The sequence below is a fragment of the Crocodylus siamensis genome, chromosome 6 (assembly GCF_052110815.1).
Source record: "Crocodylus siamensis isolate JL-2025a chromosome 6, ASM5211081v1, whole genome shotgun sequence".
Lineage (NCBI taxonomy): Eukaryota > Metazoa > Chordata > Crocodylia > Crocodylidae > Crocodylus > Crocodylus siamensis.
This window is the reverse complement of record NC_143400.1, coordinates 89,467,283-89,482,619: the sequence shown is the minus strand read 5'-3', so window position 1 is coordinate 89,482,619 and position 15,337 is coordinate 89,467,283. Positions and strand designations below refer to the sequence as shown.

At 44.6% G+C, this 15,337-nt stretch overlaps 1 protein-coding gene across 1 annotated transcript in view; it reads right to left on the bottom strand.

Annotated features, from left to right (window-relative positions):
- Nucleotides 1–15,337, bottom strand: part of USP13 (ubiquitin specific peptidase 13) — a 71,549-nt gene that overhangs the window by 7,638 nt on the left and 48,574 nt on the right. Inside the window, exons 11-18 of the mRNA XM_090050602.1 lie at nt 11,206–11,331; nt 9,863–10,016; nt 7,472–7,646; nt 6,576–6,664; nt 6,128–6,250; nt 3,356–3,382; nt 1,966–2,109; nt 1,177–1,343 (exon numbers count right to left, since the gene is read on the bottom strand). Of these exons, the coding sequence (XP_089906728.1) occupies nt 1,177–1,343; nt 1,966–2,109; nt 3,356–3,382; nt 6,128–6,250; nt 6,576–6,664; nt 7,472–7,646; nt 9,863–10,016; nt 11,206–11,331 (1,005 nt within the window). The remainder of the gene's footprint in view (nt 1–1,176; nt 1,344–1,965; nt 2,110–3,355; nt 3,383–6,127; nt 6,251–6,575; nt 6,665–7,471; nt 7,647–9,862; nt 10,017–11,205; nt 11,332–15,337) is intronic.

The window sequence follows — 15,337 nt, the reverse complement described above, 5'->3', positions numbered from 1 at the left end:
ACACTGATCCTTAAGTAAGCGGAGCACGTTCAGTAGCATTTGGTCCGTTTGAGCAACACAAGCTGCCTCTATGAAGATGCATATTCAGCAGGCACTCTGCAAGTCTCCTGACCTCAGTCTATAATTGGATTCATTTAATGCTTAATGATTCCCTGCAGCATCATCAGTACCACACTTGCTGAATGATGCCATGCTCAGAGTTGTATCTGGTGTTGCTAGTAATGACAAGGGGCTGCACTATACAGGACATCAGCGTTCATTTACATGCACAGGCTTTTAAAGTCGTATTTGATGCACAACATGGCTCTATTGGTCATATAAATCATTACAGTAGTTAGCTGGAGCCAGTGTTAAGTGCATTATTTCTCCCTAGTCCTCCATAAAGAAATGGTGGGGGCTGGGATCACTGTCCAAATAAATGCTTTAAAGTAAATTCAGCTCACACCTTTCTGTCCTTTTGAAAATCAACATGATAGTAATATGTAAACCTTTGTTCAAACAAAAGTTACCCCTTATCCAGTTATGTGCAGGGCAGTTACAAAAGCCCCCCAGTTACATATTTTGTTAGTTCAGGTAACCATCTCAATTGCAAGAAGCCTGGGGCAGGAGGGACTGTCCTGTGTTTATACAGAGCCTACAATGGGGGCCTAGCCCATGGCCAGGGGTCCTGGGAACAACTGGAATTAGAAATTATAGGTATATATGAAGAGGCAGGGAACAGAAACAGAAAAAGGAAGAGTGTTTCCTCCAGGACCCAGAATGAGCCCTTTCCTCCCCTTATGGCCAGGGTCCTTTGGCGGCACCAAGACCCCTTGTCCCTAGACAACTGTAGATCACAGACAGGTGACTAGGATTGTAACCCTCCTAAAAACACCCCAGAGGGGGGGAGTTCATAGGGGGGCTCATAAAATACTCTCAAGCACCCAACATGAAAAAGCCATGTTTTCCTTACCTTCCCCCTTGGGGTTACATTAAAATGAGCATCCATCCAAAACTTATATGCCCTTCCCTTCCCATCACTTATCTTGGGAGTTAACCTTGCCTGAAGCATGCCATCTCCTTGTTCCTCACCCACTGCCAAATCTGAATTCCTCCATATGCATGCTTCAAAGGTTTCCCTACCTTCACATGCTAAAAAAAAACTTAGAAGTTCTTCCGATAAACCAGGGAACTCACTGTTGCCTTTAGTGCCTGAATAGCTACATTCCTCTGGAAGCCCATGGAGACGACAATAGCTACCATCTCTTCTGGAGGTTGGTTATCTAACCCAATGACCCCTAAACCAGCTGCTCCAGTGGCAGCAACTCCTCCAAAACCAGGTATAATGAGCGGCTCGGCAAAGTCTGGAACAGACAAACATTTATCAGTTAACTTTTTTTCTTCGTGGAACCGGCAAAGCCATCAATCAACATGCCAGAGTCAAGAAGAGCCATTGTACTGGTGTGGAATTCATTTCAATGGGCAGAACGCATGCACGATTCTCCCCTGTAGGCCCACCAGGAGCAACTCAGCATAGAGCATGAAACCACTGCAGCCAGGCTGCAAGGGTGTGAACCCACATAATACTGAAGCCAAATGAGCAACCCAGGATCAACCCATAGTTGCCATAAACATGGCTGAATCCCCAGCTCTAGACACATGCAAAGAGCAACAGACCCTCCATGGTTTCCAGCATCAGCTTCTCTATTATTAGCGGCTGGATACTTCTGGTTCAACTGGGGTCTGCTGTGCATTCTCCAGGCAACAGGTGCCCCATAAATGTTCAATTGAATGGGGTTGTGTGTCAGGCTTACAGCAACAGTTTACACCAACATGGCAACAGATTAGGAAAAGGCCAGGTTTGTGTTCGCTGGTTGTTATGGGGACATCGGTTATTTTTTTCCACCAAATTGGCACAATACGTACTGACCCAAGCGAGATGCACAGCAGAACAAAAACCACATCCACACCCTTGAGATTACTGACCTGGTTCTTCCATGTGTGCAATGATCCAGTTGAAAGCCACCTCTGCACCCAAGTTGCCAGTATAATAAACAGCTTTCCGACATGCTTCCAGTGGGAAGCCCATCTCCGCTAGTTGCATCACTGAAGAATCATCGATATCTGGCACTACAAGAAAATATGCTCCAGCATAAAAGGTCAAACCAAGCTTTATCCTATAGGGTGTTGTATATTCTGTCAGATGGCATACATCACTTCCATTGTATTAACACTGCAGTAAACAATGCATTTAAAAAACAAAGTCTGGGCAAAGCACTATACCAGTAATTAGAGATTTACTTGTAAACTTTGATCTTAATAATTTACACACTAGCCTTTATTCTGAGGAGGCACTGTATTTACAGGAACCAGGATCACTCACCACTGATGTGCCAACCCCTCTGGGCCCTTTAATTTCAGGCATTAATGTCAGGGGTGCCTGGAACATCAATTCAGTGAGGAGCACAGTGCTGATACAATAGTTTAATTGTAAATAAAAGTGCAGCTATAACCACTCTCACTAATATAACCTTCCATATAGAAATGACTGTGCTCTTTGGTCATCTTGTCTGCATAGATATTGGTTAACAATTTCCAACCTAGTAAATATTAATCAACACATTACTTAGCTCCCTGTTGTAGACTATGGAGAAACTCCCACTAAGGTCAACAGGAGAAAGACTGGGGTTGTCCAGGGTTGGCTCAAGGTCTCCCACTTAACCTGCTACTTAAGATGTTGAGATTGCTTATACAAGTCCTCCAAACTGGAGTGAATTTCGCCATGTAAGGAAGGCAGTTTGTTGCTCACGCTCCTTAGATATTTGTTCAATATGAATGCCTCACTTATTCCTTGTTGTTGAAGAAGCCTTAACATCAACTTCAACGTGCTTTCCATCTAGCCCTATATATACACCCTATATATACACACACACACTTGAAAAGCGAATGCAAAGTTTATCCAAATGGCTGCTGATAAGCAGGAATCCTGGTTTTCCCTGATAAACAGTCGCAAATTCTCTGATACGAAAAGTCACAAATTCTCTGATAAAGACCCAAAAATCCATGGTTAAAATGAAAGGCCCCTCACTCCCTCCCCACAAACACCCTGGTCCTGCTGGTGCCCCTCACTCCTCCCCCACAGCCCCCTGGCCCTGCTCGTGCCCCTCACCCAGCCCTGGTTTTGTCCCTTGCCCCCTGTCTTCTTTTAAGCGGATGTTAAAAGAAACACAACCCCAAATAGATATATAAATGCACATGGGAAAAAACTCCATGAGTATCTATGCAATGCCCACTCCCTGAACTATACAGCATGTTGATTTCTTTGAACATTTGAAACAGCAACACAAGGTGATAAGCAGAAAAATGAGATACATACGCTCCATGAAATGGTTCATCATGTGATCTGGAAATTGAGAAAGCAAAATAAGGGGAAAAAATGAGTCTACAAGAAGTTCCACATGGGAGGGAGAAAAAGGACCAATCTCATTGTTTGCAAAAGCATTTGATCTCATTATTAAAGGCAGCGTACACATGCTGCTGGAAGGACACAAAAGTAACCCACTAAGTTAGCATTCAGCGTCCACAGTACCATAAATTAATAGTGAATGGGTTGATTGCTGACCTTGGCCCATTAAAAAGTGGGAACACCATGACTGCTGTGAATAAAGTTTCACCAAATTGAACAATTTATTTGCTCAAAATATTTTGTATGCACTTAGAAATAGGCATTTTTAACTGAAAACCTATATAAATCCTATAAACATAAGGCTGGAGGAAGAAAGGTATGGTTAGGCAACAATAACTTTAGGAAGTTTTACTCCTCCCTGTGCAAGTTAAAAGCCAGGAGCAGCTAAAACTTAATTTAGCACTGATATCTTCCCTGAATTGAGATGCCAGGCCAGTAATATTTTTCATCTCCTTCCTAGACCTTCTGAAAACTCACTTGATCTCCAAAGTTGATACAACAGCCAACCTCTTGACCAATGCTGGGAGTTGAAGCAAAGAGGTTCCAAAGAAACTAGCTCCATAGATATGGACAGATTGAGGGATAAAGTCAGGCATAGCTAATATTATGTAGAAAAGTCTAGGTATGGGTTATACATCCTGTCACTAACTACAACTCTCTCCAAGCATCTTTTTGGATGCAGCTTGTTTTTATAGACTACAGAGTCTCAGGCAGAGAAACTGGATCTTTCTGAATATAAATGTGTGCATGGACAGTGCCCAGCACAGTATACACCACAGTCTTATAGACAGGGGCTGGGACAGGGAGAGACCAAAAGAGCTAAAATGAGTCAGTAGCAGCTTTCTGTGGTTTTATTTTCATTGTAAAAACCAGAGCCACAAGCAACTGACAGCTCCAAAGTTAGCCTTCCAAAATGAAAAACACAAGTTTCAAAGAAGCCCAAAAACCCCGAGTAAAGCATCTTCAGAGGGGGAACAAAATTAAAAACACTATTGGCCTGCATGTTTCTGCAGCCTCTAGTCTTATACCAAAATACACACAGGGATTGGTTTTCTTCCATATTTAAAGCACTCACTGCAGTAAAAACACTTGGCTTAATATCCAAGTAAATAAATAATCCAATTACGGAACGAGAACAGCTGCATTGTTCTGGCAACTCATTAAATATTGAAGCATCAGAGCTCAAGCCACCATAAAGAAAATTTCAGTCATCCGTGTCCAAGGTCAGAGGATAACCAAATGACGTTAATACTATAAAGTATTTCACCGTCTCAAAGCAGGGAGAAAGTTAGCTCTAAGGTTCCTGGTACTAACATCTTCTAATAGAAAAGGATTGTTTCAGCATCACGTTGTGTTAAACATGTGTGGTAGTTTGAATGTTACAGCTGAGCTAACCAAGAGCCTGACTGATGTTCTGCTCTACGTTTGTACAGTCCCAGCACAGTAAAGCCTCTGATTAGGATTTTTATGCTCTACTGCAACACAAATAAAAAATTGTAATTCTTGCTGTTTGGAATGAGCAAGCAGAGGATTTCAGACTAGTACAGTGGGAGAGCTGTTCTCTTTAGTAGCGCTGTTCTCCTCTGCATTAACCGCACTCGTGCCATAGATGAAGGCATCCAGTTTGAAGTGTACCACACCTCCTGAAGTACAACCACCACCCATTTTTGGCATCATCCAAGCCAATGGATGGCCTGGGATTGAAGAGCTGAGCAGCCCTTCAAAAAATGAGAGGCTGAGATCCTACAGCAAGAACTCTACTGCACAACTTCAGTATTAAGCTTCTTAGGAGATCAGAACCTTCAAGACACTGATAGGCAAAGATCAGATAGCCTAAAACCATTCAGGCATAGTTACATCAAGGCTAACTTTAAATAATAATTAGCACAACTCTTGCAGGATTGTGTCCTCCAAACACAAGAAATATCTGGTTAGAGTCCCACTCGGCTTCTGGCACCAACCATGGGTCCCATCATAGCTGGCTGAGATGACATTATTTATTTCGGGCCCTGGACTATTTAAGTACAATGTTTTGATGATACTAAAAAAAGGACCCTGATCTCAAAGGCTGCATCTGGCCTCATGTATCTTCTGGGGCAGGGAGGAGCTTTTCAGGATGCACGTGGACCCCGATCCGTGACGGGAACTTCTAAGGTGCTATTACAATACAAATGATTCTACTACTGATACCAAGGGATACAGGGCAAATGATGGAGTCAGCTGGGAACCTAGCCACTTAATGTCCTAGAGCAGACTTACTTATCTAGGAGTAATTTACTTCTACATGCCTTAAAAAGTTTTAAGCAGGAATAAGAATACAACCTGCTGCAAAGGTGAAAAATGGGAACTGAAATGTTCATTTATTCTACTGCAAAGAATGTGACCCCCCCAGGTAAAGGCTTCTTAAGAGGTGCTAAGGCAGCAGCCATGGCATGATTTCCAATCAATCGACTGAAGCCGTGGATGGTCTGCACCGCTGAATAATGCGTGAGCACTGGCTTAGCTTGCTACTATATGCACCCTAAATCCAGGTACCAGATCACACTTTGTGTGAACTGCTGGAGCACGGCAGGCAAAACGCACCTTCAAAAGCACCAGTAGAGAAGTGAAGCAAAAGAGACTAACTAGTCTGGCAAAGGAAAGGGGGGCACTTGGAGGGTTCCCGCTGACAGAGGAAAGTACCTTTGGGGTCGTCAGGGATGACAATGGGTGGAGCAATGTCTGGAAGTTCCTCTTCTCCTGGCTGGAGGCCTGTGGCACGGAGGTGATTGATGTCTAGTAGGTCTGGCATGTCTATGGAAACATCTGCACATAGAGAGACAAAGCTTATGAATGCCTTCCAGCATGTTGAATGTCACATGCTGCGGTGAAGGGAACCCGACACAAGCCACAAATATGATTATTTTCCTTGAAGCAGTTAATTGATGGGTCCATCATCTTTGTTATGAAAAATGACTTCTTATTCTGCAAACCAGGGATTCTGTTGAGCTCAACGAGGAAAGGAGAGGCCACTGAATTTTATTACAAATGTGAGACTCAAACCAGGTTTTCACTGAGCTCAACAAAGTACCCACGTCTTTTAGAAGAACCTGAACTGAATGGGGAGGAGGAAGGCATGCGAGAGACATACCAAGCTTCTTGGGTATCCAGTCCAGACCAAAGGTGAACTTCTTTATCTGCACAACCAAGTACTCAGGAAACGAAGCAAAACAAGATGTTCTGGGAAACACAAGAAAGTTAGGTCATCAGGACACAAACTGCAGTGCCTGAGCCATGCTCACACAAATTGTTTCTGGCTTGAAAGAGGTTGGCAGCATTAGATCTCCTGCATTCTCCCAAGCAAAAGTGAATCCCACAAGATCCAGTGCATATTTAAACCACAAAGATTAAGGTTCAGTGGCAATGGTTGCTTTCCTGACATGGAAACTAGTTCAATATTGATCCTTTGTCTTCTTTCTGAACCGCCACAGAAAGATCAACAGGAGTTCTGCAAGAAGTAAGGTGCTGGGATGGGACCCCATGAACTAACCTATACTTACATTCAAGACTCATTCAAACTGTCTTTATGCTGAATGCTGGGAGTTAAATATTCAGTGCTATATGTGGGAACTTACATGAGCAGTTCCTTTAAATAAGAATCACATGACTAAATGCGTAGGGCATTAGGTGGAATGTGCAGCTGATCAAGAGCACAGTAGTATTTTTATTTTTCAAATGGTATTATCTTTAAGGTCAGCAACACTGGCTATCAAGAAATAACCTTTCTACAAGGCATACAACCCCCCCAAAATCTGCGATGACATCTGCTATTAACATCCAAATAAAAGGTCATTCCTCAGGCTAAGCAAATATGACCTATTTATTTACCATTCGGTGGATCATCACAGCCCTCGGTGGGGTAGATTTGTGTTGACCTGCACATTTTATATTATGTGCTCCACCACTATCCCACTCTACCTTCAGCTGCATCACCATCTTTTTCCCATGTGTGTCACATTGGTTTTTAATATGGAACTGCCCACTTACTTAACTCCTGCAGATTTTGCTTGAAGGGCACTGCTCCAGAAGTCATCTACGTTGTTCGGTTCAGAAAAGGCCTGCAGACACGCGCTAAATGGGATCCTGGCACGGACAAGCTCTGGTGGCGGTCTCCTAGCAGCTTCTGCCTCTCTCCTCTTCAGTTCATAGGCAATTAATTCATCTGAGAAATACACAGGATGCTGATGGCAAAATGAACAATGCGCTTCTGATGCATCTTTCATTAGTCTTATTTTTCACAAGCTTTTAAAATCCAAAACCTTGCTTGGGAAAAATAAACTTTTACATGGATCTGACTCAGTTCAGAGGACATCAAGGCTACATCAGGCTCACAGCCCAGAATTGTAGTTAGCATGCCTAAATCACAGTGAGGACAGAGCGGTACAAACATGTGGAGACAAACGACTACATTTTTCATGGCAGGATCTTTATTTCCATGCAAACAACTATGCTCTGTTGGCTTCATCAGCTCATTCTGATGCAGCAAACCACTGCTGGTCTATGCCTCCACTGGACCTTTCTTAATTAGTTGCTGTTGGATGGCAGTGTTTATCATGTTGATGCTGGACAGGTAATGAAATACATGGAATACATAACATTATAAATGCTGCTATAGGAATAAGATGCCTTTAAAAAACAAAAACAAAAAGCGGTGCCAGTTACTAAGGAGTATGGCACATTTTCCATCACTTAATCCTCAAATCAGGGTTGAATGGCTTTCTAAAATACTTGCTCCAGTTCAGCTGCTCATTATAGGCCCCATGTGGGGATCAGAGTGGAATTCTATGGTCTGTTTTAATAAGATCAGGCTACGTGATGATAACATCCCCTTCCAGCTTTAAGGTCTATTAAATCTAGGTACTGCAATGGGAAGAGTGGAGACAGAAAAACCAAAACATATTTTACTGACCCAGGATGAGTTTCTCCATTAATGCCCCTTTATTCCCACATCAAGTCTACCCTTCTGGACTTTCCTAACCTTGTCTCAGCCTACCAAACTGATCCAGTAACCTATCACCAGGGATCCTGGTTTTCTCGGATTTAAAAGAAAACAAAAACAAAGCCAATTTTCAGTTTAAAAGAAATAATCCCAAATCCACATTTTGCCACAATTAAAATTAAATACCACTACATGTACCATCTATGTATTGGTAGTGTTTCATTTAAAAACACAGAAAAATGTGGATTTGGGGTTACTTTTTTTTTTAACTGAAAATTAGGGATTTCTTTGAAATTGGAGAAAAGCAGAATCCCTGCCCATCACTAGTCCAATTCCCACCTTTGGCTCTACCAGTGATCCTAGCCCTGCACCTCCATACATACCCGCAGGCTTGCTCCCACAGGACAACCCCTGTTATAATGGACACAATTGCCACATACCTTTATTCCTTTTAAGATTTGCCTCTGCCATGATATCCATGAAACGCAGCCACTGTGCTTGGTTCAACAGATGACACAAACCATTCATTGTCCTTCCTTTCACTCTCTGTAAGACCTGTCACTAACAACGTAGCACCAGTGCATCTGTACGTATGCTGTGTCCCACCTTCCAGACTCTCAGTTTGTACCTTAAAACCACAAGCGCTTTCCTGTACTTGCAGGCTGCCCAGTCCAGCAGGGGCCCTGATCCCAACTGGGACATTCTAATGTGAAAGCATACTACTCCAAGTAGATGCAAGTGTGCACAGAACATGCCCACCGAAGCGGCAGGGTGGAGCCAGCACCACTGCTACAGAGCCAGGCTGAGGCCATGCTCCATGTCCCAGGCTGCAGCCCGGATCAGACTTGCAGGTGTGGAGCAAGGGTAAGTGATATGGGGAGGGGTGGCTGGGGAAGAAGGATGGAGGCTGTGGAAGTGAAGAAGTGATGTGGGGGGAGATGGGGGAAGGGGGTCAGGGATGGGAAGAAGCAGGGGGTGCAGAGGTGGCGGGGGTCCAGGCAGCAGCTGACCCCATGGTTGGGGTCAGGGTTGGAGCCACAGCAGCTGCCTCCCTGCCCCTTTCCCTGGCCTCATACTCAATTCCAAGATAAGGGGCTTCTCTCGTCTCCATGTTAAAACTGAGGGGGACGACGACCTCATCTTGGAATCAGAGTAAATCTGGCATTTCTCAATGATAAAACCCATTTGTTTTATTCTCCTAGGAGGCAAATTAAAACAGGTTTCAACAGATCAGCCAACCTGAGCTCTGGATGCCTCTTCCTATTGGGGCACTCTCCCCAGGCACTGGAAATACTCAACCATATTTGACTCCTGGTTTTACCTCTGTTGCTTCCAACACACCCAGGGGCATGATGTTACATCCACCTTCATCTGTTCCCGATTGCTGGTTTTAGAAAGGCGGCAGCCACCAGCTGCCCCCAGCATGTTTCAGTCCTTACCTTTGTTTGTTGCTGCCTCCATAGCCACCGGCAGTTGCATGATATAGTCAACCCTCTCTGTGTACCGGACTTTCCGGGACTGGCAGCACTGCGTACGTTCTTCCACCAGGAACCGAAAAACATCGCTGGGGTTTTCCGAACCAACAGGGTTTCTCTGAAGGGAAGAGTTGATCCAATCACTTGAGCACAGTGACAGTAAATCCACATTTTTAGAGTCCAGGGGAGCTAGCTGTTTAAGAGTCATCATCCCTGTCCCATGACCTCGCATCTGAAGACACCCCCCACTTGCATGGAACCCGCTGAGATGCTGCAGTCCGGGAGGCTTCCCATGGACAAAAGTGTCTGCCCGCTCAGAGCAACTTACAGGATGGGAACCCACCTCTAGACAGGATTTACTGAATGAACAGAAGGGCCAGGAAGGCGGCAGCTTATCAAAGCGAGGGCTCTATTATGGGCTATGGAAAATCCTCTGCACCAGTGTCAAAACAGTAGCAACTTCTTGTCAATTATCCAGCCGAGAGTACCTTAGAAATAATACACCTCCTCTCCGCTCATGTTAATTGTCTGTTATCAGGCTTGCACAGAAAGATAGCTATAAATGAGGCCTGTAATCAGTGCATGGGATTTGGATCAGAATAACTTCATCCAGAGTGTAGCACGTGAATGAGCCCCCTTAATGCATATGAGAGAAGGCAGAGAATTGGTTGTCTTCTCTGTAAATCTCCCACTTCACTGCCTCCCGGACAGAATTAGCATTCACAATATTGACTCTTTTGCAGTGCGCTAGATTGTAGCTCAATGGCAGTGACATTTTATGTTCAAATAATCTGCTACTAAACTGACATAGTGCTTTCAGCCTGGCAGTTCTTCCTGCTGTAATGATTCGATAGCATGCACCAGGGATTTGGAAGGGAGCTGGGCATGGTGATTTATTTGCTTCAGAAGAGGATGCAAAGGTGGAACAACAACAACATCTGGTCCATTTAATATTCACAGGCAGCCTTGGCCGTTGTAAATATATGGACATGTAATTCTACACTGAGTAACAGCTGAAAGAGAGAATCACATTTGTTTATAACACTTACAGCTTGTTAAATGATGCTTAACCTGCTTATACCTAATGAGGCTGTACTGACATTTTTGGCTGGGTGACTGCATGAGACAGTAAAGATGGGGGAAAATGTCTTGGTTTAGAAACCAATGCAGTTAAAATTGGTACAGTTCGCTCAAGTAGCCAAGGCCTTGAATAGTATGTTAAGATACACTCAGACCACATCATGACCCAATTCTCATCCCCTAACAGAAGAAGAGATCAACAGAAGAAATAATAAGCACACTCTCACCTCTACAAGATTTATAAGGTGCAGGAAAAGCTCCTGTGCGTCTTGCTGTCTATTGGAGGAAAATTCAGGGTGCCCCTTACTTATCAAAGCCTTAAACATTCGAGGAGAAATCCCGTTGTGCTGAGGCTAAAAACAAGTGAAAGAAATGTTTTTCAGAAGCATTGCTTCACGTTGCTCAGAATTACACACTGGCTTGCGACGGGTCAAGTTAAGTTGCAAAGAGTCACGGGAAATAAGCCGTCACAGCAAGCAATTCATAATTCACTGTCCAGAAACTTGACTGACACAGAACATAAGCTGACTAAGAGCGCTCTGTATCTTTTTAGGACATCAAAGCACTTGAATTTAAACCACTGAAAAAGATCCAGAAATAAGCAGTAGACACCAGCCCTGCCTTACAACCTTTGCTCTGCCGGGCTGAGCCCCTGGAGAGCTGCTCTAAGTTGTCTTGTAGCCGTGCTACAAGAAGCAACACGTGGAAGGTGTAAATGCACCTTGTGCCCCGCTGAATTGCGTGCTCAGTCACCTGCGTACACGCCAGCTGCCCTGCCCTGCATAGTGGACAACCAGACTGGCTGCAGCAAGGACTATTTGTAGCAAGTTGTCACAGTTCACACTGTGTGATATGAAAAGTGCATCGGCACCCAAAGGGGTTGTGTACCCTGCATTTTTGTGCTGAGTTATGTGGGGTGCATGGGGAGAGGAGCACAACAACCCCCTTTTTCTGGCTTCGAGAATCTGTAGCAGTCGTGACCGGGCACAAGAGAGCGAAAATAAGTACAAAAGAGTACAAAAATAAGTACATTCCCAGGGAATCCTCTATTCCCTGATTTTCTAATGTTTCAGTAAAGGATTGTCTGGAAGAAGACATGGCTGCAACCTACCAGCTCACCAGGCCTTTTCCCAATGCATATAGATATTTGATAATGTTGATTATCAAATTACTTCTTTGATCAACTGGGGGTTGTCTTTGGATACCAAAATACTCCAACTTACACCTCCAATTCGGGTCTTGGCTTTGCTGTGTCAGCAATATTAGAGAGGTAGTAGCACCAGTTAAGTTAAGGCTGTACCTGGATTTCTCTTAAAACTAATGAAAAAGACTATAAACACACAGTTTCTTGGGTATACAGCAATATTTTAAAAATGATTCACATAATTCGTAAATGACTGATTTTTTACAGCATGTTGCAGAGAAAACATAGTTGGAGATGTATAATGACTGGTTTTAGCAGAGCCATATCACTACATTTTGTCTAGCACCTGTCATTTCCTTCTTCCTCCAATAACTAAAGTACTTTAAAATATTTAGCTTTTACAACACTTTGAAAATCAAATCTTCAACCAAGAACTGTTCTTTGGGCAAAATTTCCCAAAGGCAGCCCTTGTCAAATGCAAGGAAAGAACAACTGGAAGCCCAGCACAAATCCTCAGGAGTCTGTCAAGGAAGGACTTTAACTCGCTGTATACAAGCGCTGCTCAAATCTGTGACTGCAGCATTCAATCCCGAGCCAGTTACTCTGATACCAGCCAGCCTGCAAATACTATGGCTTGCAACAGACCCCTCCCAGCCCTGATGTACACGTTATGTCCCCTGGCCTGAACCACATTGTTGTCATGATAAAAGATGGATCTCACTTTTTAAATATTGTTTCACCAATGGGACAGTGGGCTCTAGACACTAGCTTACATCCATCCCAAGTGGGTTATAACAGTTTTGGAAGAGTCAGAAGCTAGGGGTGGCCAAAGTGTGACAAGTGCCACGTGCAGAGGCTGCCCGTGCCACATGTGGCACATGGCTGATCAGAGAGGGGAGAGGCAGAACAGCAGCAGACAGGGCAGGAAGCAGAAGGCAGAGCAAGAGGTCAGGCAGGGAGCAGAGAGCAAAGTAGTTAGCAGAGAGCAAAGCTGCAGATTGGGCAGAGGAAGGGGATCAGGGTGGCACTCAGGGAGGGTGTGGGACTAATTTGTGGCAGACCTGCCAAAAAAGTTGGCCCCCACTGCTTTAAATTATGGGCATGCACAACAGCTCCAGCAGCAACAAGAACATTACTGTGTTGACACGATGCAACGTTTTGCCAGAATCTCAGGAACTCCTTGCTCAAGTGATTTCAAATTTGCCCCACAAACCCAACCATGGGACTCCATACTGTACAGCAATTTTCAAGGCCATCCAAGCCAGGATGGGTATTTTAGAGCACTTAGAAAACTTAACTGTAGAGCGGCAAACCCATTCCCATCATCTCTATAGTGATGTTAGCCCCAAAGTATGAAAACAGAAGTGGCATGAAATACAATGCACATAAACCACATTTTTAATAAAGGAAGCTGTCACTCAGGAGGCCTAATTCTGATCTCTGTTTCATTAATGTAAGCCAGAACTAATCTCCACTTAGATCCATGGAAATCAACAGCAGGCTCTCAGTTGTTAAGGCTTGTTCAGCTGCTGGCAGTATGGCTGTGAGACTGTCATGCTGAGCTGCTCTTTAAGAACTTCTGTAAACATCCAGAGACTTGATAGTGATGGGATGAGTAGATGTGCTGGGGCTTTCTGAATTCTGGGTTATAGCATATCAGTGACCTTAACTGCCCTGCATCAAAGGGGGAGGGGAGATTCAAAACTGGAACTTGGGCTACTGTACACCCAGCACTCTTCTCAGCCAGAAGCAAGCACCCTGCCTGGCAGCCGCCGGGCTCACCCAGATTATTAAGGCACTGGATTTGGAACTGAGCCCTGTTTCCATTTAAATGCACCTTTGATTCAACTATTTGAGCAGGAACAACAGCAATGTGCAATGCACAGCACTCTCCAAATGAGGATCGCACACATACAGAAAGTCCTTTCCTCCGTGAGGGCAGCTTGATCAACGTGATCCAAAAAACAAGAATAGTAGCAATGTCCTGAACTTAAAAAAAAACGCAATCAGCTCCTAGCTGGTGACCCATGGGGACTTGGAGCCTCACTTCATTTTTACAATCAAGCGCCGCTCTTCCTATACTGTTTTATTGTGGTGGAAAGAAGATTTTAGCACCACAGAACTTGGCATATATATAGAAGCCTGAGCATACTTTCCTTATCAGCAGTTGCAAGACAGTTTAGCTAAATATAGACTAAACTGGACCACTGAAGGTCTCACATGAGTGCCTTGACAGGCGGCACCCACTGACATCAGTAAGGGATGGATTCCCAAAGTCCTGGGCTGTTAAAGAATCATTTGCACTTGGCAAAAAGTGTGAAGTGAACACAAAGCAAGCTTCATGTCACCCCCTGCCCGCCCCAAGCAACACAACACTTAAAAGGTGCGGCTGAAAATCCCAACACGTGCTACAAAAAACTCTGGAGAGTACAACGTGCACTGTGCTCTACTTGCATTTTTCCAAAAATCTCCCACCACTGCAATGTTATCCAGACAGCTCCACCAGACAGAGGGACGGTGGAAAATGTCCACCCTGGCATTTTCAGAATAGCACGAAAGATTCGAGCGGGTGAAAAACATTCCACCCGACACCACGTTTCGAGTTGCTGTGGCAAGAAGACAAGTGCGGTGTGCAAAAAACTACAATGTTACTTAAGCTAACTTATGAGCAATGCTACATATTCTTGTGGTGACAGTAGATGGAGCCCTTCCCTTAGTGCAGGGCTGTCCAAATTTTAAGTGGCTGGGGGCAACATGTTGGAGAGGCCACAGGGCTGTATACCACGTGCGCACAGGACCCCCCCTTCCTGGCATCATGCGTTTGGGCAAGCTCACCTTCACCCTGCGGTGCGCACAATGCCCTGCCTCACTTTGGCTGCCCAGCTGCAGGTCCCTGCACTGCATGGGCACTCCAGATGGCCAGCTCCTCTGGTGCTGCTGGTCGCACCATACTGTCCTGCCCTGCCCCCTGTGATGAAGACATCAAGCAGAAGCTGGAGGAAGGAGCAGGACACCACGGCTGCTGCAAAGCAGTTCATCAATGTACTTGCTCAGGATTGGAGCATCTGAATAGGAGCGGGGGTGTTCGTGGCTGTCACAGCTGGGCCACATCTGCCATGGGGCAGACACTGCTAGTCACTATCAACACGAATCCGAAGAGAGTCTCCTAAAAGCCTTTCCCTTCATTTCTCAGCCTTTGTGACGTATTCATCTTA